At 57.7% G+C, this 24956-nt stretch overlaps 1 protein-coding gene across 5 annotated transcripts in view; it reads left to right on the top strand.

Moving 5' to 3' along the window:
* ZC3H7B (zinc finger CCCH-type containing 7B) overlaps positions 1 to 23446 on the top strand; it is a 55996-nt gene extending 32550 nt beyond the window's left edge. For 3 of the 5 annotated variants that reach the window (XM_087448861.1, XM_014793246.2, XM_087448863.1), the window contains 16 exons: positions 3615 to 3657; positions 4151 to 4344; positions 4687 to 5011; positions 5991 to 6049; positions 6745 to 6907; positions 8716 to 8877; positions 10565 to 10770; positions 11834 to 11934; positions 12967 to 13148; positions 15373 to 15458; positions 18784 to 18917; positions 19060 to 19165; positions 19278 to 19386; positions 19664 to 19797; positions 19932 to 20095; positions 20483 to 23446. In XM_087448861.1, coding sequence (XP_087304987.1) covers positions 3615 to 3657; positions 4151 to 4344; positions 4687 to 5011; positions 5991 to 6049; positions 6745 to 6907; positions 8716 to 8877; positions 10565 to 10770; positions 11834 to 11934; positions 12967 to 13148; positions 15373 to 15458; positions 18784 to 18917; positions 19060 to 19165; positions 19278 to 19386; positions 19664 to 19797; positions 19932 to 20095; positions 20483 to 20729 — 2415 coding nt within the window. In that variant the 3' untranslated portion in view covers positions 20730 to 23446. The remainder of the gene's footprint in view (positions 1 to 3614; positions 3658 to 4150; positions 4345 to 4686; positions 5012 to 5990; positions 6050 to 6744; positions 6908 to 8715; positions 8878 to 10564; positions 10771 to 11833; positions 11935 to 12966; positions 13149 to 15372; positions 15459 to 18783; positions 18918 to 19059; positions 19166 to 19277; positions 19387 to 19663; positions 19798 to 19931; positions 20096 to 20482) is intronic. The other 2 variants (XM_087448862.1, XM_004437902.3) reach the window with 2 other exon arrangements.
* The last annotated feature ends 1510 nt before the right edge of the window (positions 23447 to 24956 follow it).

The raw sequence follows: 24956 nt of genomic DNA, 5'->3' as shown, positions 1-24956 counted from the left end.
GAAGCGGTGCGTCGGTGTGCGCCCAGGATACGAACCTGGGCCACCAGTTGCGGAGAGCGCGCAGTTAACCGCTAAGCCACGGGGCCGGCCCAAGGGTTGCAGTCTTAACAGTGATCAAGAAAGGCCTTGGGAAGAGGGAGACACTTGAGCAAAGACCTGAAGGAGATGAGGGATGAGCCATGAGGAGGTCTGGGGGACCCGGCAGAGGGAATAGCCAGTGCAAAGGCCCTAACGCAAGAGTGTGTCCGGTGTGTGGGAAGAACAGCCAGGAGGCCAGGGCGGCTGGAGGGGACTGTGCAGGGCTCCTCTTCCCTCCTGCCAGTGGTGATGGGGAGGCAGGGAATTAACCAGACAGATCTTATACAGAGTTGCTGGATCTCAGGGGCTCCTGCCTCATTCCTGGGGCCTGAGAAACTGTGGTTCCCTTTCATGTTCTGCTGATAGAGGCATGATTGTGCATTATAGGGCAACTCTGGGGTGACCCTGGCTGGGTTTGTGATGGGGTGTGCCCACCCTTCCTTCCCTTCCCGCAGTGATTGCCCTGGTTCAGGCTACATCCCACTTGTCCAGGTCGTGGCTGGCCTCCCCTTCCTGTCCCCCAGCACTGCTGCAAGGTGAACTCTGTCAGCCTGGCCTCATGGGTCTCTCCCCAGCATAGAAACCCTCAGCGGTTGTTAACTAAAGTATCTGTTTTCAAGTATAGGTTTAAAAGTAATGTTACTAATCGATGTCTGGATACTGTAGCCTGGCATTCAGGCTCCTCCACAGCCTGTTCAACCTGCCTGTTCTCACCTCTATCTACTCAAGCACCAGACGGGGGTGTGTGTGTGTGTGTGTGTGTGTGTGTGTATCTCCTCGGCTCTGCGATGAGCTCATTCGAGAGCAGGGACTGTGGGTTCCTCTGTTCTGTGCCTCCATGTGGCGCCGCTTTGGAGTAGACGGGCCTGGTCTCCGCTCGCTGGGGGCATGACCTACTGGAAGGGACTTCGTCTCTCTGAGCCCTGGGTTTCCCTCTGTACCATGGTGATAATTGTGCTTGGTTCCTAGGGTAGTTGCGTGGATGAAATGAGAGCAGGCCTGGGAAGCCAGCATGGTGCCCGAGGCAGGGTTGGTGCTCGCTCCCCTTCCCTTTCCAGCCCAGCTCACAAGGCTCTTCCAGGGGTCAGGGATGGGGAGCCTGCCTCCAGGATCCTTGCAGGCCAGTGAGTGAGTGTGCGATGTATCAACTGCCCGTCACAGCCAGTAGAGCTGCACTGGGCAGGCACAGCAACTGCTCAAAAGATATTTGTTGAATATCCCGGCACGGGAGTACTGTTCATTCAGTCATTGCACATGTGAGCCTAGTAGTGGAGACTGCACGAGCTGTGCCCACAGGGAGCTCCTCCTGACCTGGGAAACAGGCAGAGGCCCTGCAGGCACAGGGTCTGTGCCAGAGCTGCCTCTTGGCAGCGTGGAGAGCAAGATGCAAGGAGGGCTGTGAGTTCTAGGAACAGACAGAGCCTGAGGCGGCCTTGCTTGGAGAGGACTTCACAGAGCCAGGGGGGCAGGATTCAGACAGGTGGTGAGGAGGGAGCGGCACTTTAGCCAGGGGGACAGCTTGAACAAAGGCCTAGAGGCAGGAGAGGGAATACACGGCCTAGACCGCAGGACCAGTTCTGCCCGCCAGGGTTCAAAAAACTTGGGCCCTGCAGCTGGGCGTATTTGGTTCAGATCCTTTTTTTTTTTTTTTTTTGTGAGGAAGACCAACCCTGAACTAACATCCAAGCCAATCCTCCTCTTTTTGCTGAGGAAGACTGGCCCTGGGCTAACATCAGTGCCCATCTTCCTCCGCTTTATATGGGACGCCGCCACAGCATGGCTTGACATGCGGTGCATTGGTGCGCGCCTGGGATCCGAACCTGCAAACCCCAGGCCACGGAAGTGGAGCGTGTGCACTTAACCGCTGCGCCACCGGGCCGGCCCCTGGTTCAGATTCTGAGTGCACCCCTTGTCTGAGGTGGCCCCTCCACCTCTTAGAGATGTGCTGGTACCTGCCATCTCGTGGTGGTTGTAGGATCACAGTGGGTCACACGTGAAAGCTCCTAGCACAGCGCCTCCAGAGAGGGGGTGCCCCATGAACCTGCGGTGCTCAATGAGTGTCATCAGCAGGAAGGGGGCAGAGATGAGCCTGGAGAGCTGGGCTGGGGCCAGGTGATGGGCAGGGGGCTGAGAGGGTGACTGTCTTGGGGGCCCGTAGATAGCGCTGGGCAGGGAGAAACACAGGTGTTCCTAGAGATGGTTATCTGGCACTTATTTTCTCCCCTCGAATATTATATCTACTTACCGGGAGAGGAGCAGCTCTCTGATCCTGCGTGATGGCCTTGGTTTCTGCAGCTTGTCTGTGACGGCCACACACGCCCTGGAGACTGAGCTGCACGTCTTTGCTGTGTGCCTGGGACAGGCTCAGGGTGTGAGAAGGAAGTGCTCTGTGCCGGTGGGGTGGGGAGTGCACAGGCCGAGGGGATGGGGTCAGGGCAGGCTCCCGAGTCAGACAGACACTCTGACTGTGAGTGGCAGCTTCTCTGGACCAATATCTCTGCCAAGGGACAGCACCTTGCAGGGCGCCTGGACCAAGGGCTAAACTCGACGGGGTGTGAAGTGCTGGCCTGGGCCTGGTGTGAGGCAGGGCGCTGGATAAATCTTGTTGCTGTTGCTGCTCCTGCTGATCCATGGGATGGGGTGGCTAGCAGTGAGGGTCTGGTCCTCCTACCAGCCTCCCTGGGGCACAGAGGAGATGGGTCACCCAGGGCCTCAACAGGGAAGGAGGACTGTACCTGGACAGTGCAGGCCTTAGAGAAGGGGAGGATGTGCCAGGCTTGAGGAGTGACTCGGGCCACAGCCCGGAGGTGGATGTGAGCCAGGCAAGTCCATGGGGATGGAACACGGAGGCTGGTGAATCAGAACACCCAGGTCACCCAGGCCAACCTCGTGATAGCTTGGATTTAAATTTTTATGCTACATATTTAACACACATGTAATGCTCTTCCTGTGTGTCAGGCACTGTTCTAAGCTCTGTACAAATGTCAGGTGATTTCATCCTTATAACAGTCCTGGGAGGTGGATGACTGCGTCATCCTCACTTTATGAGTTAGGAAACAGGCCCAGAGAGGGTGAGGAGCTTGGCAAGACCACAGAGCAAGCTCGACCCGCCTTTTCCTCCAACAGAAGGTCCACAGGTAGCAGTGGGATCCCACCTGGCCTGTTGGCCTGAGGCTGTAATTGGGGAAGGGGACACTGGTGATTCAGAGAGTGGCACTTTTGTCTTTGAGCTGTAAACTATTGTGTGGCACAATGTGCGGAGGACTTGGTAAAACCCTTGCCACCCTCCCCAGGGTATGGCCCCTATCCTGTGACGGGTGAGGAAACCAAGGCTCAGAGGGCACTTCCCGCGAGGATGAGGGGCAGATGGGAGGGTTGTCTGACCCCACCCCCCCTGCCTCCCAGCCTGGCCTGTCCAGCCCTGTGGTTAATATCAGCAGAAGTCACTTGGGGAGGGGCCCGGGGCCCTGAGTGCCGGGCACCATGGCCTTCCCAGCCCACGTCTGCCTGACCTGCCATGTCCTTCCTCTCCACAGGGAACTTCCAATGGATTGGGGTCTATAGATGACATCGAAACAGGTAGTGTCCCTGATGCAAGGGGACGGGGTGGAGATGGGGCCCCAGGGAGGGCTCAGACCCTCCTTCCCAAGACCCCTGGAAAGTCAGACGAGTCTAGCCCCTCCCAGCCTCTGCCCTGGGGACTCCCTGAAGCATGAAAGAAAATAGTGGGTTTAGGAAAACACTTAGGAAGGAGAGCGCATCTCCCCCGCCTGGGAGGGCGGGGGTGTCTCACAGTGGGGTAGTGCTGGTCCTCCACTCAAGCCCTTCGAGAGGGCCTTGCTTACCCCAGAGGTGGGATATCCAGGCTCTGAGCCGGGCCCATCGGGGAGATATTGTAGGACTGAGGGACCTTCTCCCGCACGGCGGTGGCCTTCCTGCACTGCAACGGAGCCTCCACCAGTGGGGTCAGGCCAACGGGACAGGCGGCCTTCCTGGCAGGCGCTGAGGAAAGGCGGGAAGGTGTTGGATGAGGACCTTCCTGCGGCTACTGAGCCCACCCCTCCATCCACAGAGTGCTATGTGGACCTGCGAGGCTCCCCGGCCCCCCTCCCCTCTACCCCGATGATGCCCCTGTTCCCTCATGTTCTGGACCTGCTGGCCCCCCTGGACAGCAGCAGCAGGGCCCTCCCCAGCACCGAGAGCCTAGACGACTTCTCCGACGGGGACGTCTTTGGTCCAGAGCTGGACACCCTCCTGGACTCACTGGTGAGCCATGCTGCTGCCTCCTGCTCCCCTGAATCCCTCTCCCACCTGGGACCCTATCACGTTCATCCTCATGTCCCGGAGGGGCGGGGGGAGACCCCATCCCATGTCACAGTTGGGGAAACGGAGGCCTTGGGAGGAGAAGGGACGTGCTCAGGATAGAAACATGGAGCTACAGAATGTGCAACCAGAAGGGACTGTAAAGATCCCTGGCTCCACCCAGTGGGACAGGTCGGGGCTGAGGCACAGAGCGGTCAGCTTGCCTGGGGCCCACAGTACCCAATTATGCCCAGGCCTGGCGGTCAAGTTCTCCTCCAACCCCTCCCTCCGTTCCCCACTTCTCAGTCTCTGGTCCAGGGTGGCCTGCCCGGCAGCAGCGTGCCCAGCGAGTTGCCCCAGCTGATACCCGTGTTCCCCGGCGGGACCCCGCTGCTGCCACCTGTGGTGGGTGGCTCCATCCCTGTTTCCAGCCCACTGCCCCCTGCCTCCTTTGGTCTTGTCATGGACCCCTCCAAGAAGCTGGCTGCCTCTGTGCTGGATGCCCTCGACCCCCCAGGCTCCACACTGGACTCCCTGGACCTGCTGCCGTACTCGGAGACCCGGCTGGATGCCCTTGACAGCTTTGGGTCGTCGACTCGTGGCTCTCTGGACAAGCCCAACTCCTTCATGGGTGAGGCCCGGTGGCACCTTCATCCCCCACCCCATTGACAGTTTGCAAAGTGCTGTTACATCTCCAGTCTCTGGAGAATGGAGTTGGAATTACAGCTCTGTTTTGCCAAAGTCCAGGCCCTTCCACCCCTGCGTGGTCCGGGACCACTTCTTATGAGTTGCTGTGTCTCCTGCAGTGCTCGTGAGGGTCTGGGTGTCTTGTGCAAGATCAAACAGCAGGGCTGGGACAGTCCAGGACTCCAGACTTGCAGTCTGGTACTCTCTGCCTCTGTGGGTTTTCTCTCTGGGCCCTGGGGTTGCTAGGCTGGTGGAGTCCCAGAGGGATGATCCTGAGGCTGGGGGAAGGGATGCAAGGCTATGGGTTCCGTCAACACCACTCTGAGCTGGGGCCCAGGGACCCAGAGAGGAAACAGACCCATCTAGGCCCTTGCAGGACTGGCTTTATGACAGTCAGACCTAGCCCAAGGCGCTCCTGGCTGAGGGAGATTCATGGGGCTGCAGGAGCACAGACGGCTTTACTCAGCCTCTGAGCCCAGGGAGACTTCCTGGAGGAGGTGATGGCTGAGTGGGGTGTTGAAGGAGAAGGCCATCTGCGGGCAGAGGCAGCAGTGTGACCCAGGCCTTTGTGGTGGAGGGGCTGGCAGATGAACCGAGCCGTTGGTCAGAGGGGAGGGCTGGTTGGGGGCCTTGCAGACCTGAAGCTGGTCTCAGAGATCCTGGGAGCCAGGCTGAGGAGTTTGGGCTTCCTCCCAGGGGCAGCGGGGGCTGCGGAAGGTGTAAGCACAGAGTGGACATGCTCAGGCTGGGACACTTCTCTGTCCCCGGGAGTGGCCGTGGGGTAGAGTCAGGATCAGCAGAAACAGGAGAGGACGTGTGGCCTAGGCGGCTTCTCCAAGTTGGAAATACACAGTAAACAGTCCTCAGAGGGCCCCTCATGCCCTTCAGAGCAGGGCACGTGACCCCGTGTCTTCTCCTTACAGAGGAGACCAACTCACAGGACCATCGTCCCTCCAGCAGTACTCAGAAACCAGCCTCCTCGGTGAGTGACCAGGCACCTCCTGCCCTCCCGGGAGTGGAAGGAAAGTGGTTGCGGGCTCCAGAGTAGGGGGTGAGCCCTCCGTGTGGTATAAGGTGCTGCACCCCCCAAGGAAGCCAAGGAGGGGCCCCCTCAGAGCAGATGGGCCAGAGATGGTCTCTTCCTACCCTTTCCAAACTGAGCCACGTGTCTGACAGAAGAGGACATCGAGGTTCAGAGGGGTTAAGTAACTTCTCCAGGGTTAGTAACATCCCTGGTCTTGGGACTCAGCCAGGTTCTGAGTTGAGGAGAGCACTTGACTAGAAGTTAGGCGGCCTGACTCTGGCCTCAGCCTAGACAGTAGCTGTGTGGCTCCAGGGAAGTCACTAAACCTCTCTGAGTCTTGCCTTCTTCCCCATCTGCTGATGCCTTCGGGGCTTGGGAGATAGTGGGTGAGGGAGGGCATGTACCTAAGCCCCAGTCTGGGCCACTCCTCTTTCTCTGCTTTCCTACTGGGTTTTCAACCAAGGAAAGGTTCTGGGCCAAGATCACTGTCACCCATGCACCCCCACTAGGTCCTGATATTCTGGATTCTTGGTTCATGTTACAAGGAGCTTCCCCGGCTGGGAGGGTAGAGGAAGAGGGAAGGTCCTGGGCTACAGTTCTGCTCTTGGGTGGGATGGGGGGGTCATAAAGCTCCCCCCACCTCTGGTGCCCAGGCTGGCCCAGGTGGCTCCAGCCATCGTCCAGTGCCCAAGATGGCCAACCTCCTCCTGTCACAGCCAGAGCCCTCCATGCCCAACACCGCCTTGCTGATCAAGAACCCCTTGGCTGCCACCCACGAGTTCAAGCAGGCCTGCCAGCTGTGCTACCCCAAAACAGGTAATGTCACCCCTTTGTACTGCACCCCTCTGCCCAGAGATGCCAGGAATCTCAGGAGCATAGAATCCCAGAAAGACAGAATCCTAGTGTTCCAGTCAGAGATAAGTGGGCAAACAGAATCCCCTCCAGGTATTTTGAGCAGATAGGGACATAACATGAGAGTTGGGGGCTTTCAAAACTGCTGGAAAGGCTGGAGGAGTGGAAGCCAGGAGGCTCCGCTGGGCCTGTAGGCTACTCCTCCGCAAGGCAAGGACCCGAAGTTGGGTGGTGCTGCTCTCATGCAGAGGTTGGGGCTGCCAGAACTCCTGGCCAGTAGCATGGCCGCCCCTCAGCCCGGAGGCTGGTACCTGCCCGTGGAAGGCAAGTCCAGCTGGCTGCTGCAAAAACACATCTACCAGAGGAAATGCAGCCTGCACCTGCCTCCACACTCCACCTCTGGGTCCACCTCGCACCTGAGTGCATCTCACTGGTAAATTCAACCCTTGCCCAGAACTCAGTTGGCAGAGGAGTCTGGGAAATGTAGTTCCTAGGCTCCCAGCCCCCAGAATCCAAGGGGACTATAGAAGCAGTTCAGAATAGATGCCCAATGTTGGTAGACAATTTTCAGCACACCTAGAATCTCAGAATTCTAGACTCTTAAGACTCACAGCATCTCATTTGCCAGAATCCCACAGTCCTGAAGTTTTAGAATGATATTCTCTTGGGATCCCAGGGTTAAAAGTCTTAGCATCTTCGGGCTGGCCCGGTGGCATAGTGGTTAAGTGCACGCCCTCCGCTTCAGCAGCCCGGGGTTCGCAGGTTCAGATCCCCGGCGCACACCGATGCACCGCTTGTCAAGCCATGCTGTGGCGGCGTCTCATATAAAGTAGAGGAAGATGAGCACGGATGTTAGCCCAGGGCCAATCTTCCTCGGCAAAAAGAGGAGGATTGGCATTGGGTATTAGCTCAGGGTTAATCTTCCTCATAAAAAATTAAAAAATAAAAGTCTTAGCATCTAGAATTCTCCATCTCAGGGGTGTTGAAGTTAACAGGACCTTAGAGGTCATCTGGTTGCTGTCGTCCACCCACTGCAGGACTGCCCCGTCGTCCCCCCTGCCACATACGTGTCACCCCACATACGTGTCATGACTGAGAGTCATGCCCCCAAAGCTCCTGTGGGCGGGGAACAGGATGCCATCTTGTTGGGTGGCTGTGCCCATGAGGAAGTTTTTCCTTGCATGGACCACAGACTGCCTCCCCAGTCCACATGCCCGTTGCCCCCTGCCTTGGGGAGGCAGACTAACACCCCATGAAGTGGTATACACTTGGTTCAGGCACAGCTGGATCACATGGGGTCCCCACAAGGGCCATTTCCTCTTGGTCTCTTTGAGGAGATCGCCCCACCCCTTTGTCAGGGGAGAGGAGGCCCTTGGTCAGAAGATTTGAGAGGAGCAGGAAAGAGAGAAAGGGAAGGGGAAGGAGAGGGAGAATAAATCTGGGCAGTGCCATTCCGGAGCAGGAGGAGAGGGCAGGCTCTTGTCGGGGCCTGCTCTCTGTCAAGTACTGTCTTCATAGTTCGTTGTAGGGAAACGCTGACGTGGTCAGGCTCACTGGAGAGTCGTGGTGGTGGTGGAAAGGCTATGGAGCTGAGAACTGGCTCAACGCGGGCCCCCTGTCTCCAGGGAGCAGAAGGCAGAGCTGGCGGGAAGCCCAGGCAAGGGAGGGAGGTTTTCAGGCAGAGGGGCCAGTTCCGACTGCTTGGGCCCGTTAGCTGTCACTCTTCAGTTCTGCTTCCGGCATCACAGTCCCCATCCACCCTGTACCCACAGGCCCCAGGGCAGGCGACTACACCTACCGTGAGGGCCTTGAGCACAAATGCAAGCGGGACATCCTGCTTGGCCGGCTCCGCAGCTCCGAGGACCAGACCTGGAAGCGGATCCGGCCCCGGCCCACTAAGACCAGCTTCGTGGGCTCCTACTACCTGTGCAAAGGTGGGTGGGCTGCGGCAGGGGCGGGCAACACAGCAGGGCCCAGCTCTTCTCGCCCAGCCGCTGCTCTGCTCCTCATCACAGGGAGACAGAGGTAGACAGCGCAGGTGTGGGTCACCGAGGATGAATCCCACGTCAGAGTGAGCATCTCCTACCCTGACCAGCTCCCTAGACTGGCGGGAACATTCGGGATGTTACATATGGCGGCCTGTGCTCTCCAGCGTGAGGGTCAGACAGTTCATGGAGAGCTAGTTTCTGTCACTGCTGCAGGTCCCAAAGGGCTGTTGGAAGGACGTGGAGAGAATCCATGTAAAGCCTTTAAAACTGGCTCATAGTAAGGGCTCGATAAAGACTAGCTTTTAAAAATCATGATGCCGTTGTCCTTGTCCTCACTTCTGGTTCCTGTCAGTTTGGTCGATATTTAACGGCCATTTGTCAGGTACCTTATATGCTTTCACCTGTTCCCCAGCCAAGCGTCTTGGTGCAGTCTACAAGGCAATCCATGTCCAGTCGTGATATTGTGAGGCCCTTTATAGTGTTGCCCATTTGTACCCACCATCACCCATGCTCGCAACAACTCTGAGTGAGGGAACTGAGGCTTCAGGAGCCCTCCCCAGGCTCCGCCTCTGTCCCCCAACCCAGCTGGTGGCAGCAGCCCACCCAGGCTTTCTGGACCAACTCTTTGTCCTCCCAGCAGGATCTTAAGGCCTTATCACTGCTGGGCCTGAAGGCCTCTGTCAGCCATTCCCCAGCCAGTGTGGATGAAGTCCAAGTTCTACGAGGCCTATAAGTCTGCCCTAACCATTCCACAAATACACTGAACCCTGGCTCCTTTGCACGTGCTGTGCCCTTTAACTTGGTCATCCTCTGCTCCTCCTCAGGCAGCGGCTGGATCTCCAGAGCCCTTCCCTGCAGGGCTTCCCCTGGGTGCAGAGCTGGTTACACACAGAACAGTCTGTGGTGATCACCGGCATCTGGCCCGCTCGGCCGTGTGTACCTGTGGCCTGGCAGAGGGATGGGGTGGGGCAGTTTAGAAAGAGTGTGAGGGAGGCTCTCGAGAGAAAGAAAAACAGTTCTCACCCCCGAGAAATGGCAGGTCTCCGGGTTGTGAGCCTGCTGCCCTCCCAGCTCCCTGGCCCCCAGGAATTTTATTTGTTATTTCACTTAATCCCCATAACAACCCATGTGCTTTGCGTATGAGACAGACAGCTGAGGCTCAGAAATGACAGGAATCCAGCCTGAGTCTGCCGGACTCCAACGCCCCCACCCTTAACCAGTGGTATTTTCCTGGTGAATAATAATAATAAAATCCTTTGTGTTTATTTAGAGTCTTGTATACTTCCACAAAGCCCTTTTCACACCCTCGTCTTGCCTGACCTGCACAAGGCAGCCCCGTGGGGTGGTGGAGCCGGGATGGCTGCCATGCTTTGCTGATGAACATGCGGATACCCCCCGCACACACCCAGGTGTAGAGCAAAGAAGGGGCCTGGCCTGGGAAGGGCTTTCTCCAAACTCTGCTGTTCACCTCTCTTAAGTCCTCGAGGTCAGCAGGCCACCACCCCACCATGTGGGAGATGAGCCCGAGCCCCGCCGGGTGGTGGCTGGCCCCTCCAGCCACAGCGGTGGGCCTGGGGGCGCTGCGGGCTGCCATCCCGCCTGGCGGAACGTGTGTCCTGTTGCCTCTTTGCAGACATGATTAACAAGCAGGACTGTAAGTACGGGGATAACTGCACCTTCGCCTACCATCAGGAGGAGATCGACGTGTGGACCGAGGAGCGGAAGGGCACCCTCAACCGTGACCTGCTCTTTGACCCGCTGGGGGGCGTCAAGCGTGGCAGCCTCACCATAGCCAAGCTCCTTAAGGAGCACCAGGGCATCTTCACTTTCCTCTGTGAGGTACCTGCCCGCCCTCCCCCAGCCCCCACCTGTCACCTCCACAGTCCATGGCACAGATGGGGCCAGCGGAGGGGGCTCTGTGGCATATTCCATGGTGGAATGGCAGTCCTGGAGCCTGTGGGTTTGGGAGGCCTGATCTTAGAATCAGTAGGTCCTTGGACTGTCAGAAAGTTAGGCCCATAGGATCCTATGGTGCGAGAGCCCAGATCCTATCCACCCCCCTCGTTTTGCAGAGGCAGGAACTGAGGCCAGAGAAATAATCACACCTGCTCTTACGGCCGTCACAGGCCAGGCTCAGTGCCAGGTGCTCTACTCATCCCGACGCCCCCACGCCTCCTCCAGCTATGCCTGGCTTCAATGCCCACTGCACCTTCCTGCCCCCTTCCCTGCCCGTGTCCAGGCTGTGCCCTGTCTCTGGAGGCCTCCCAGGCCCTCTGAGGCTCAGCTGTGATCCGAGCAGCTCCACCAAGCTGTTGTCAGTTCCCTCCCCAGAGCTGTCACAGAAGACCCTGCCAGCCCCCTGCCTCCCCACCCAGGGGGATGAGGTCAGAGACAATGTCAGGTCCATCTCCGTGGACTGAGAGCTCTGGGTCCGGGTTGCTGGCAGGGTTTGGTGCAGCTCAGCCCAACCCTGATCCATTGCACAGTCAGCCCTTCCCTCTGACTCTTGGAGCAGGTGGACTGCCCACTCCCTTCAGGGCTGACTGCCCACTCACTCACAGCCAGGTGGCTGCATGTACTTTACAAAGCACCTGCAGTTCCATTATATCCTTTTTGAGCTTCACAGTGAACCTATGGGACAGAGCAGGTGTCGTTATCCCCAATTTACAGTTGAGGAGACTGAGGCTCAGAGACATGGAGTGACCCCTGCCCCAGGCATGTGGAGTGATGGGATCAGAGAGCCAAGGCCCAGGTCATCTGTGAGTTAGAGCCAGAGAGGCGGGGGCCGCAGACCCTGGGATTCCCTTCCTCACTCCCCCGACGAAGAGCAGAGCTTGCAGGGACCCAGTCTGTCCCTCCCTGGTAGCCATGCCAGGTCCCAGCCCAGCCTCTCCCTGGACAGATCTGCTTTGACAGTAAACCCCGGATCATCAGCAAAGGCACCAAGGACTCTCCATCTGTCTGCTCCAACTTGGCTGCCAAGCACAGCTTCTACAACAACAAGTGAGTGGGACCTGAGCCCAGGCCGGGGCTGGGGGCCATGGAGGGGACACCCTGGGGCAGCTCAGATGCCTGGGGAGCAGCTGAGGCCAGAGGGTAGACCTGGGGTGTCAAGGCAAGGGGCAGAATTTGGGACTCAGATCCAGAATCCACCTGGAACGGACAGGACCATATTTATTAAGCATCTACTGTATTCCAAGCTTCTCTTGGAATTATGATAATTTCTGCAGTTCTGTGAGGGTGGAGTTACTGTCTTTTGTACTGATGAGAAAGCCGAGGCTCGGAAGTAGCTTACTCAGCTGGCAAGTGGGAGGCCACATCCCTGACTCCTGTCTCATGCCCTCCACTGTCATGACATCGGCGTCAGACAGTGACGGGGAGGGGCTGGGGCAGGCCTGGACCCACCTTTGTTCCCTCTGACTCCCCTTGGCTCTGTCCCAGTATGGATGATGGAGTCCAGGCCCTGGAGTCAGACAGACTGGGGTCCAAATCCCAGTCTGGGCAATGGCCTGTTTGATGTCTTCTGGCCACTATGACCCTTGGTTTCCTCATCTGTAAAGTTGATGATGATCCCAATCTCCTAGGGTTGCTGTGAGGGTAATTAAAATTCCTGGCCCAGAGGAGGTGCTTGATTAGTATTTCTCTGGGTACAGGACCAGTGTTGGAGCATCAAGCTGGGGAACCTGAGGGAAATGCCCCTTCTCCCACCCACGGACACTCCCTTCTCCCAGCCTCGTGGCCAGTGGGACCTGGTGCCCTCCTCCTGCTGGCAGCTTTCTTTGAGCTGGCCCCAGATTGAGGCCAGAGGAGGGCACACAGCTGGGACTCAAACCCAGGACTGCCTGAGTGTAGGACCCCCACCTCTTACCTACTGTGCCATCGGGTTCTAGAAACGGTTAACAGGGCAGGAGGCACCCGGGAGAAGCACCTCCCCTCAGGCTTGCCCGGCACTGGGGGAGAGTGGCCCTACTAGGCGTGGTGGGGGAGGGTTGGGGGCTGCAGACCGCATGGTGCCCCCCGCCCCCTGCCCGCCAGGTGCCTGGTGCACATCGTCCGCTCCACCTCCCTCAAGTACTCCAAGATCCGCCAGTTTCAGGAGCACTTCCAGTTCGACGTGTGCCGTCACGAGGTGCGCTACGGCTGCCTGCGCGAGGACAGCTGCCACTTCGCGCACAGCTTCATCGAGCTCAAGGTCTGGCTGCTGCAGCAATACTCAGGTGCGCGGCCGGGCAGGCACAGGTGAAGGGGAGGCATGGAACTGGCCAAGGGGGTCGGGCCTGGGCCGATGGAGGTGGTGGAGGGACCTTCAGGAGTGCAGAGGAGGGCAGTGACTGGGGGAGGGGCTGCCGGGGAGGAGCCGGTGCTTCCTAGACCCCTAGACGTCACAGAGGTTGCAAAGGCTCTGCTCTCAGGGAGCTTCCAGGCCTGGAAGATCCTGGGTTTATCCCTGTGCGGGCACTGCCAGGAGCACGCATGGAGAAGGGAGAGGGAGGCAGAGCCGGGCTCCTGCTCCACTGGCTTCCAGGGTGGGCGTCAGCAGGTCACTTCCCCTTGCTGAGCCTCCGTTCGCTCATCTGTGAAATGGCGATCGTAATCTCTGTCTCAGGGTTAAGAAGAATGAAAGCTGTTCACTCACTCGCTCATTCATTCATCAGTCAGGGTTTCACTGAGCACCTGCTCTGTGTCAGGGACTGAGCAAGACCTGCCCAAGGTCCTTGCTCTCAGAGAACATCTGATATCTGTGAGTGAGGCCAAGGCAGGCAGCATGACACGTAGTTAATAAATCCTGTACTCCATCTATTCTCGGATGCACATTCTCCTCCACTGCATGTCATAATTGAATTAGCAGCATTTCTTCTGTGTGTGTGTAAGATGAAATAATGGTGCATCTCACAATAGATGTCCTCTCGAGTGGATGAAATAGGGTGATATAATTTCAGATGTGCCCCAGTGCTGGGAGGAAAGAAAAGCAGAGCAGTAGGATGGAGAGGCACTCAGGGTAGGGGCATTTGGGGTAAGATGGTCAGAGGAGGCCTCTCTGAGGAGGTGGCATTTGAGCAGGGAAGGGTGGGAAGCGTATTCCAGGCAGAGGGAACAGCAAGGCTGGAGGCCTTGAGGTAGGAGCAAGCTTGATACAAAAAGACTGTCTGTGAGGGCAGGGCAGCTTAGTGCATCGGGCAGAGTGGGGCAGGGGGCGTGTCAGAGATGAGGCCTGAGAGGTGGGCAGGGACCGGAGTGTGTACAAGTCTGTAAGTCATAAATAGAAATAGTTGGGATTGTTCTAAATACGATGTGCAGAGTCTGGAAAGTTTTATGTGGGTGGAGTTTTATGATCTGATCAATATTTTTAAAAAGTTGCTCTGGCTGCCGGGTGGAGAATAGAGGGGCGGGGACGGGTGGAGGAAGACCAGGCTGGCAGCGGTGGAGGTGGAAGGAGTGATGAGATTCTGGGTGGATTTTGATGGTGGAGCCAACAGGAGTTGTTGATCAAGGTCAAGGTCGACTCCAAGGTTTTTGACCAGAGTAACTGGAGGAATGGCATTGCCATGTTCTGGGAAGGAGAGGCTGAAGGAGGAACAGGTTTGAGGGGTCACATCAGGGTTCAGTGGGGACCATGGGGGTTCTGAGCTGCCTGTTGGAAGTGGAGATGGGCAGGCAGCCAGATGTGGGAGTCTGGAATTCACAGGAGAGATCTGGGCTGGACACACATATTTGGGAATCAGCAAAAAAATGGATGTCAAGCAGAGTGCCTGGCGTAGAGTAAGCCCTGATGACGAGCAGCCGCCATGGAATAGTATCCCTAGGACAAGGTCAAAAACGAAATCAGTTCTGGGAAAGGGACTAGAAGGGGGAGGGGATTGGGAGGAGGGCAGCTTCATGGAGGAAGCTCCAAGCTGCACCTCAGAGGGTGCGCTCAGGGTCAGCCCTCAGACCAGGCCACCAGGCTTGGGTGTTGGCTGTTTGCCGGCTGGCAGTGAAGAGCCGTGGCCCCTCAGTGATGGGCTGGTGGGCTGGGCCAGGCATGGAGCCCCGAGAACTGGAGGGCTAGCGGCTGCCAAGTGGGGGTTAGGCTTGAGGCCCCACTAAAAGAGGTAGGGGTTAAGGAAGAGACAGGGGCACTGACCTGGGGGCAGGGGTCACCATGCCATGCTGCAGAGCCGACGTCATTCTCCTGCGTTTTCCTACCCTTGGCTACGTTTTCTCCTCTCAGTCCCTGTGAGGGCTTGGAGCAGGCCTCTGTCCCCAGTTGCAGATCAACAACAGGCCCAGAGAGGATGAGTGGTTTCCCTGAACCCCCACAGCTTTCCGTGGCAGGACCTTACTGGGGGATGGGGCTCCTCTGCCTGGGCCTGAGGGTGGCACTGGCCCGTCACAGATCCCTTGCCTTTCTCCTTGCTGAGCCCCTTCAGGGACACCCATGTCCGTTCCTGCCCTCCCCAGGCATGACCCACGAAGACATTGTCCAGGAATCCAAGAAATACTGGCAGCAGATGGAGGCCCATGCAGGGAAGGCCAGCAGCAGCTTGGTAAGGCCCCGGCTTGGCACTGGGGGTGGGATCAGGCCCCACGAGGGCCGTCCCCCAAACCTTTACTCAGACATAATTTTCAGACTTATGAGCAAATTGTAAGAAGTGTACAAAGAATTCATGTGTACCCTTTTCTGGCTTCCCCAGATATTAACATTTTACCACATTCCACACTCACATACAGAAATATACACACTTTTTTCTGAACCATTTGAGAGTAAGTTTCAGACAGGATGCCCCATTACCCCTAAATATTTACTTCAGTGTGTATTTCCTAAAAATAAGGAGACTCTCTTACATAATAACCACAATGTAATTATCAACATCACAAAATGAACATTGGTGTAATTATTCAGATTATGGTGTACTACTCAGATTTTGTGAATTGTCCCCAAATCCCAGGTAACACACTGCATTCATTTATTGTGTCTCTTTAGTCTCCTTTCATCTAGAGTAGTTCCTCAGTTTCTGTCTTTCATGACATTGACGTTTTTGAAGAGCCAGTTGTTTTGTAAAAGGCCATCCATTTGGGATTGTCTGATGGTTCCTCAAACCACAGAGATGATATGTTCTTCTCAATTCACTCATTGGGAGGCACATCATCTCGATTTGTTCCTTTACTGGTAATAACTTGATTAAAGGTGCCTGCACTGTAAAGGTTTCTCTCCTATAAAGTTGTATTTGTCCTCTTTGTAATTAATAAATATCTTCTGGGGAGATACTTTGAGACCATGTAAATATCTTGGTATTTCTCAAACTTTTCACCTGCTGATTGTATCATCTCCCATCCCTCTGGATCCTCACCCTGGTCCTGAAGAAGTGAGCTGTCACTTTGTGGCATTTGCAGATGGGGAAACTGAGGCTCAGAGCATGCTAGAGACTTGCCCAGGAGTACACTTAGGGGAGTAAATCCCAGGTTCTTTGACATCTTGTCTAGAGCTCGCTCTGCTCCCTCCCTACCTTGCACCATTCCCAGCACCATTCCCGTCACCCCCGAGGCTTCCTCATCCATACCATGGGGATCATAATCCTGCCTGCCGTCTCCCAGGGTGGGTGTGAGGCTCACAGGAGCTGCCCCCTGCCATTGCTGATCCTCATACCCTCCCCAGGAGGTAGGGATCATTGTAAGCTTAGATGACAGTGGGGACAGAAGGGATAGTCTCAGGGCCCAGGAGACAGTGAGTGGGAAGTGAGGCCTCCGTGCCCTCCACACGTGAGGAACGACCCTTCACCATGCCGGTCCCAGCCACTGATCAACTTGGGAGAAGGCTGGGCCCTGGCCCCTCCTGAGGCCAACCTGGGTGTGGCAGTGAGCCAGGAAGCAGGGCAGGCTGGCTGGTGGGGTGGGCCATGGCCAGGCTGTCCCCAGGGCTGCCCAGCCCGCTTGGGTCTTCCCTCTGTCTCCCTGGTCCCTTCGTTCCTGGTTGTTCTCTGTCCCTCTCCTGTCCTTTTTTTCCCTCTCTCTCCCCCCTTTGTGGTTTATTTTTGCTCCTGGCCAGGAGCCGGTCTGGGAAGCAGTGAGGGGCTCAGGCTGGACCTGCACTGTCATCTTCTAAAGAGAGAACACTGAGTCCTCGCCACCTCTTATCCCTGTGAGCCCCCCTCATCCTGCCCAGGGCTGCTGCTGGGGTCCCCGGGAACGGGTGCAGGCCTAGCTGCCTGAGGGTGCCGTGACGGGCTTCAACCCCCTCTTGCTGCCAGGGGCCCCCTCTGCCTAGCCAAAATGCCACTCTCGGGCCTGGTGCAGGAACAGGGCTTCTGTGCCAGGCCTGGCCATGGCCCAGGCATGAGGTGTCTTGCTTGCCTGCCCTCAGAGGGCGGGGCCCGTGGCATTGTGAGGCCGAGCATGGAATGCCAGGGAAAAAGCTGCTCTGGCCCGTGCCCATGGCGCAGCTGTGCCATCCCACAAAGAAGCACGAGCACCTGCCTCACGCCAGGTCCCTGTCTTCAGGCCACTTACTCGGGGGTGGGTTAGCAACCTGTGTGAGCCTCTGTTTCTGCTCAGTCAAATGGGAATTATCCCGTCTGCCCCCAGGGCTGCGGCGAGGAGCCAGGAAACTGTGCGGTTGTGAAAAGGGAAGTTCAGTGAACTGGCATGGTGAAGCCCCTCTGGGCCCCACTTCCCTCAACTGTGACATGTGTCCTCTCACGCTTCTGTGGGAATCCAGTGGAACACCTAAAAATCAGGAGTGATGTGGACACACCTCCTGCCCGCTTTAGCACAGGCCGTGTCCTGGTTACAAAGGCGCGATTCTACCTCGTTTTGGGGATGATGTGTTTGTTGACCTGAAGCTGAGCCAGGCTGCCAGTCCCCTAGCACCAGGCCAGGATCAGTCAACAAGCAGCAAGGACAGAGCCCCTTCCTGCTCCAGGGCAAGCCCTGGGCCAGGCAGTGCCAGGGACACAGGGGTGCTCCCATGGCAGGGGACACGGACCCCCCCAACCTGGAGGAGAGAGGGCTGTCCAGAGGGTGACCCCACATCTGAGGCTCCAGGGAGGACGGGGATGCTCCAGCTAATGGGAGGGACAGCAGGTTAGCCAACATAGCTGGATGAGGGGGGTGAAGGTGGCAGGAGATAGGCTGAGTGGGCACTTTTCCCACCTCTCACCCCCACCCTATCCCAGGGGTGCAGAAGAGCATGCCCTCCTGCCTGCAAAGGAGAGGCTGGGGCAGAGGATGGGGAATGAACATGGTGGGGTCTTAGAAAGTCCAGGGCTGCCCAGAGGTCTGTCCCATCGTCCCAGGCAGCCTCTTCCAGCCCCACTCCCTGAAAGTGGCTTCCCACCTTTTTGGCCCTGCTCTCCACCAGGCCCAGCCCTCATAACTAGATGAGTCTATCAACATCAGGTAGTTCAGGTACTATGGGAGCTCATAGGATGGGCAGCTGCTACTTAGGAGAGCTCCAGAGAAGGCTTTCTGGAGGAGGTGGTACTTGAGCTAAATTTTGAAAGTTTCTAGAACAAGCCTGATGAAGAACAGAGGAGGGGCATTCTAGGGAGAGGGAACAGCATGTGCAACAGCAGGGAGGTATGAGGTCACATGCTGTGTCCAGGGAAATGCCAGCAGTTCTACAGTGCAGGCCCGTGGGGACTACCCAGATAAGGCGGAGAGCACTTGATCAGGAGTCAGGAGCCCCGTCCCAGGTCTGGCTCCCACACTGAGACGCCATGGGGCCTGGAGTTGAGGGGTCACTTCCTGCTGGAAAGTGGTAATGGACCCACCTGTTCCAGGGCTCTGGGCAGCCCTAACGCTCCCAGAGGCCACCTGCATGACGGACCCCTAAGCCCTGGTGCCTGCGGCTTTACCAGCTCCTCTTGCCCACAGGGTGCCCCGCGGACGCATGGGCCCAGCACCTTTGACCTGCAGATGAAGTTTGTGTGCGGCCAGTGCTGGAGGAACGGGCAGGTGGTGGAGCCTGACAAAGACCTCAAGTACTGCAGTGCCAAGGCGCGGCACTGGTGAGTGGGGCCAGGCGGGGGCGCGGGCGGGGCGGGACCCCACTGAGCACCACAGTGAAGAGGCCGGGGCTCTCTGTGGAGGTCACACAGCTTGGGCTCTGCCCTGAGCACTCCCCGACTGGCCCCCTGCTCTGTCCTGCAGCTGGACCAAGGAGCGGCGGGTCCTTCTGGTGATGTCCAAGGCCAAGAGGAAATGGGTGTCAGTGAGGCCACTGCCATCCATTCGCAACTTCCCACAGCAATACGATGTGAGTGCCGGGGTCGGGTTCAGGTGGCGGTTGGACCTCGGGTGTGGGGCCCATGGGGCAGGGACACAATCCAGCTGACTCAGCAGGGCCCCCCCCCCACAACTGCCCACAGCTCTGCATCCACGCGCAGAACGGCCGCAAGTGCCAGTACGTGGGGAACTGTTCCTTCGCACACAGCCCAGAGGAGAGGGACATGTGGACGTTCATGAAGGAGAACAAGAGTGAGTGGGCAGCCCGGGTGGGGTGGGACCTGGCCGGGGCTCCCCTCATTGCCGGGCACCCAGACTTATCGGCAGGCCCGAGTGCCCCTGCCATACCCCCTTGCCGTCCGGGCCTTCCCCATCGCACAGGCCACGCCCTCTAGGTTGTCTGCAGTTGACTGGACAGCCCAGCACAGGGCCTAGGATACCCCCGGCTCCCAAGGCCAGCAGGGGTCATGGGGCAGAATGGATGGAGAATCCCTTCTCACTGGGCACTCTGTCCCCTATTTCCCACCAGTCCTGGACATGCAGCAGACCTATGACATGTGGCTGAAGAAACACAACCCAGGGAAGCCAGGGGAAGGGACCCCCATCAGCTCTCGGGAAGGGGAGAAGCAGATCCAGATGCCCACGGACTACGCCGACATCATGGTAATGCCCCACACACGCTGGGGGCCGGGTCTGAGCCGGACCTGGAGGGGCCTCGGGGAGGGGCTCAGCCTCCCTGGGGCACGTGGTGCCGGCAGAGGTGTGGGAGCGGGCACCCATGGTGGCTGTGCCCCCAGATGGGCTACCACTGCTGGCTCTGCGGCAAGAACAGCAACAGCAAGAAGCAGTGGCAGCAGCACATCCAATCTGAGAAGCACAAGGAGAAGGTCTTCACGTCCGACAGCGACGCGAGCGGCTGGGCCTACCGCTTCCCCATGGGCGAGTTCCGGCTCTGCGACAGGTGCTCCCGGGCGGGCAGGGCCATGGGACGGGCCTGGCAGGCTGTGGGTGGACATGTTGGGGGGCCTGAGGAGATGGAGGCATGGCTAGCTCTGGCTCCTCTTGGCCTGGAGATGGCATGCAGGGCGAGGTGTGTCCAGAAACAGCTGCTCCCGGATGTGAGGGCATGGGGGCGGGGTAGGATTGGAGGGAGGCTCAGACCTGCCCAGACCCCTACTTTGCAGCCCTGGGTCAGTCCTGGAGAAGGCCAGGACATGCCAGCTTCTACCGGGACTGAAGCTGCCTGGGGACAGGCTTGTCTTGGGGGGTGTTAAGCGGCCGTCCCCAAGTCCAGCAGCCGTGGTGGGAAGGGCACAGGGCTGGGCAGTGAGCCTCCTGCCGCCCACAGGCTCCAGAAGGGCAAGGCCTGCCCAGACGGGGACAAGTGCCGCTGCGCTCACGGGCAGGAGGAGCTCAGTGAGTGGCTGGACCGGCGCGAGGTGCTGAAGCAGAAGCTGGCCAAGGCCCGCAAGGACATGCTTCTTTGCCCGCGGGACGACGACTTCGGCAAATACAACTTCCTGCTGCAAGAGGACAGGAACACCGCTGGTGCCGCCCCAGAAGCCCCTGCTGCTGCCACCGTCACGGGGGAGTAGGGCCAGGTCTTGGCCATGGGTGAAATTCCAGGGTCGGGTGGGGGTGGGGACCGAGGGACTGACGGAAGGGCCAGGACGGGCCAGGGCTGGGGGTGGGGGGCCGCCCTCGTCAGGCAGCCCCCAGCCCCCTGGAGCCCTGTCCATCCTCTCTGCCCCCACCGCTCCAGTATGCATACCCAGGTGCACCAGCTGCAGTCCCAAGCAGTCCCAGGGTCCTCCTCTGGCTGAAACCCTGGGCAGACCCTCCCCCAATCCCCGCCTTCGGCTCTCCTGGTTGGAGAGGGAGGGGCCTGGCTGACCCCTCCGGCTTCAGCCTACAGCTTTAACTTCTGTCTGCTCCTAAAGGGGGCCCAAAGCTCAGGGCTGCGGGGCGTGGGGTCCCCACTTGAACCTGCAGCAGGAGGGCCTTCTCCCTGTTCCACCCTCACCCTACCCCCACCTCCCTGGGGGCAGATTAGGACACAGCAGAGGGCAGGAGGCCCCAATAGCTTTAAAATGCGCCCCCAGGATGGAGCTGGAAACATTGTACTGGTCAATTCCCCTTTGGGCCTCAATTTCCCCTCTGGTTGGAAGAGTGGGAGGGGCTGGGCTGGATCATCTCTGGAGCTGACTCTGGAGTCTGGCTGTCTCTAGTGAGGCTACCAGCCCAGCCCCTCTCCCTCATGGGCCACTGAATGTAGACGGTAGATCCTCAGAGCCTTTGGTGATGACCCAGCCCAAACCCCCATTTTGCAGATAGGAACACTGAGGCCTAGAAGGGAGGAGTGATTTGCCCGGGGTTTCCAGCCCATGGCATGAGGTAGAGCTGGGATGCAAAATGTGGTCAGAAGACTCAAGGCCGGTTATCGACAGGCGCCTCCGGGCTCTGGGCAGAGATGTGACAGTCTCTGAATCCGTGTGCAGCCAGAGTCCCGGGCAGCGCCAACCAGGGGCTGGGGAAGGGAGGCTCAGGGGTTGGTCTTTCAGCACCCTATTAGGGACAGTCCCCTCCTGAGGATGGTTGTAGGGAGTATAGCAGCAAAGGTTACTTCCCCATGCCTGCTTTGGGCAAGGTGGTAACAGGCAGGGCACCCATGGGCTCAGGTTCTGCATGAGGTGCTGGGGGAGGGCAGGGTGGTGGTTGGGGGACATGGAGAGAAGGGAGACTTGACCCTGGGCACCATGGGCCATTCCAGGATCGGACACAGCCCTTCTTTCCTGGGAACCCAGCATGGTCCTCTCCCCCTTCTCCCCTAGACCCGGACATACAATTATGACCGTCTGTCCCAGCCCCTCCCTGATCCCCAGCCCTGCCAGCTGCCTGGGACCCTAGCTGACCCCCAGTCCTTGCCTCCACCCACCAAACCCTCTCTCATCCCTCTCATCTGAAGCGTCTGCGTGCACCCCGTCCTCTCCATCCCACCCGCTGTGGGCAGACCAGCCTCCCCTGGTTCCCTAGACATTCCAGAATGCCCCACACCATTGGCACAATGGTGGGGACCCCCGGAAGGAACTGGGGACCACGGCTGGAGTCAGGGGAGGGGGTGAGAATGGAACAGAGAGAATGGAATGCCCCTTATTTCTCCTCCAGCAAGGATTGATAGTGTGCGATGATGTGATGACGGGCGCCAGGGCTGCAGGGAACACTGTTCCTCTTGCCGCCACTGCCTGCCCTTTTCCCGATAATTGTGGCATGCATCTTTTCCTCTCCCTGCCCCCTTCCCCCAGCAGGCCAGCACTGCAGTTTGGGTGCTGGTGGCCTGGCTGGAGGGGAGGAGAGACCACACCCAAGGTGGGGGCTGTGGCCGTGAATGTTGATGACACTTGTTTCCCTGATCCGTGGTGTTGCAGTCTGTCACCAGCCTTGTTTTTAGTGTGTATATATGTCGCCCCCGTGATGCATATATACACAGGTATTAAATATATCGCTCTATATAATATTATATATGTGTGTGGTATCCGAGGAATCACTTCTAATGAGGGCTACAGATAAAGAATTTGGCAGGAAAATGCAGTCATCCTAGTGTAATTAGGAGGAATTTTCAGGGTCATCAGGCCATTTGCAAGGATTCAGAAACTGGAGCCATGGGTTGGAGGTGATCTGGGCAGCAGGCGCAGAAGGGGCCCCGCCTGGGCCCAGCTCTGCCTGATGGGTTCCAGACCACCCCAGCCCAGCGGGGAGAGAGCAGGAGTGCTCAGGGAAGAAAATGATCAGTGTTTGTCTCCCACCCAAAGGAATAGGATTAGAGTCCAGATATTTCTTCTTCAATGTGTAATCCGTCCAGGGGCCCTTGGGGTCTGGGGCTCCCTGGCCTGGCCAGGCTGGATCCCTGGGCTGGGAAGAGACTGAGAAGCAAGGAGTAGGGTGGCAGGGATAGGAGTATACTTTGATGACAAGGGTGATTATTTCAGTAGTGACCCTGCCAGGAGGCTCAGAGAATTGAATCAGGAGCCTGTCCCCACTGCCAGCAGGCAGGGACAAGACGTCATGGTGAATATGGTGATGGGCAGCAGGTGCCCCTGATGTGAATGTCCCTTTGGGGTGGGGCAAAGAGGGATGCTGCATTTCTCAGCTGGGCAGTAATCAATTTAATGGTCCTTTTAAAATGTCTGTGTATTAAAAATTTAAGAATACCACACTTTAATATTAAATATGCATAAGGTCTAGTATCTTGATAATAATGTAGATGTTTTAATAACAATTTTTGTCCTTCTTAAAATAAAATGAAAGAAACTTGCCTCTTTTAGCCTTTGTTCTAGAAAATAAACGTGTGCACTTTGACCTCTGTCCCCGAGGTGTCACTCCTGTTCCTCCTTGCCTGGCACTTGTGCCCGGGGGCCTGGGCGGCTCTGTACTCATGGAGCAGAGCTGGCTGCCGCTGGGCATGCCTCAAGGCAGACATTCCAAGGGGTGAGGGGCGGAAGGTCCGTGTCCCTGTATAAACAGAGCAGCCCAGCTGACCCAGCTCAGGCAGCACCTCAGCTGGCAGGGACAAGCTGTGCTCTGCACAAGTGGCCCCAGGAGCCACCCTCTGCTGGCTCTTCCGCAGCCTGCCTGCTCCCAGCCTTCTGCGTGGGGCTTTCCAGCGGTACCCACACCTCCCAACTTTTACCACGTGCACCGACCCAGGTTCCAGAGGGCTGGCTCTGTGCCCTTTGTGGGGGTGGCTTTTCCAGAAAGGTGAGGGGCCGTGCCATGCTTTGGAATATGATCCCAACTGCAACCCAGACTCCTCTGGGCCCAGGGGAGAGCCAAGTCACACAGGCCTAGCTTCCTCGTCTTTAAAAAGAGAGAGTGTATTAGGCCGGGAATTCTCAGTCGGGGGCACCTGCATCTGCTGGGGTGGGAGGTACTTTTTCAAATCTCTTGGATTGTTCGTGGTCGCAGGTGATGGAGGGGGGTCCTGATGGGAGGGGCTGCACATGTGCAAAGGCAGGCTCTCACCAGACAGCTGTAAACTGCAGGGTGGGGAGGCTCCAGGAACAGAGGTCCAAGCCTGTGAATTCTCTGAGGCTGGGGAATCATTTGGGCCAGGTATGCAGTAGGGGTTCTGATGCTTGAAAAATGACCAGATGAGTAAGAGAAGCAGCCAACCTGATTGGGAGCTTCTGCGCGTGGCCCTGTGGATACAGCGTGTCTGTTCTCCACAGCGACCGTGCATGTTTGGTGTCCACATCTTAGAGCCCAGAGGTTCAGCGAAGGTTCCAAAGACCCTCAGAAAGGAGGTAGAAAAAAGATCAAGAACCACTGGGCCCTAGGCGATCGGCAAAGGTCCCTCCAGCGCTGACGTTCTGGGGTTCTCAGCACCCCTGCCTGCACCGTGGACAAGCAAAGTGGCGTGGCAAGGTACAGTGCCTGAGAGAAGAATGCAGACCCCTCCTCAGGCAGGAGGGATCACGAGCCTGCATCAGCACCTCCCTTGAACTCAGAAAATCAGAGATAAACAGGACTTCGGTGAACCTCGTGGACTAAATTCTTAAATTCTCATAAATTCCTCTACGTTCTCTTCTGGTCCTCATTTGGTTCAGTTGCTAAGCATTAACTGAGAACCCACTGCATCTCAGATCCTGGGGATACAAGATTACTGAAGAAACATGGCTTCCCTTGAATCCACAGTCTGCCGGGGGGACGGCCCTACATGGAAGAGTGTAGGCTGATGTGACAAGTGCAGTGGTGGGAGACACTCCAGGTGCCAGGTAAGGCACCTCATCCAGGCTGGGGAGCCAGGAGGGCTTCCTGGAGAAGGT

Source organism: Ceratotherium simum, chromosome 25, assembly GCF_057802395.1.
Source record: "Ceratotherium simum simum isolate JZ-2026a chromosome 25, ASM5780239v1, whole genome shotgun sequence".
Taxonomy (NCBI): Eukaryota; Metazoa; Chordata; class Mammalia; order Perissodactyla; family Rhinocerotidae; genus Ceratotherium; species Ceratotherium simum.
This window is presented reverse-complemented; position numbering and strand designations above follow the sequence as displayed.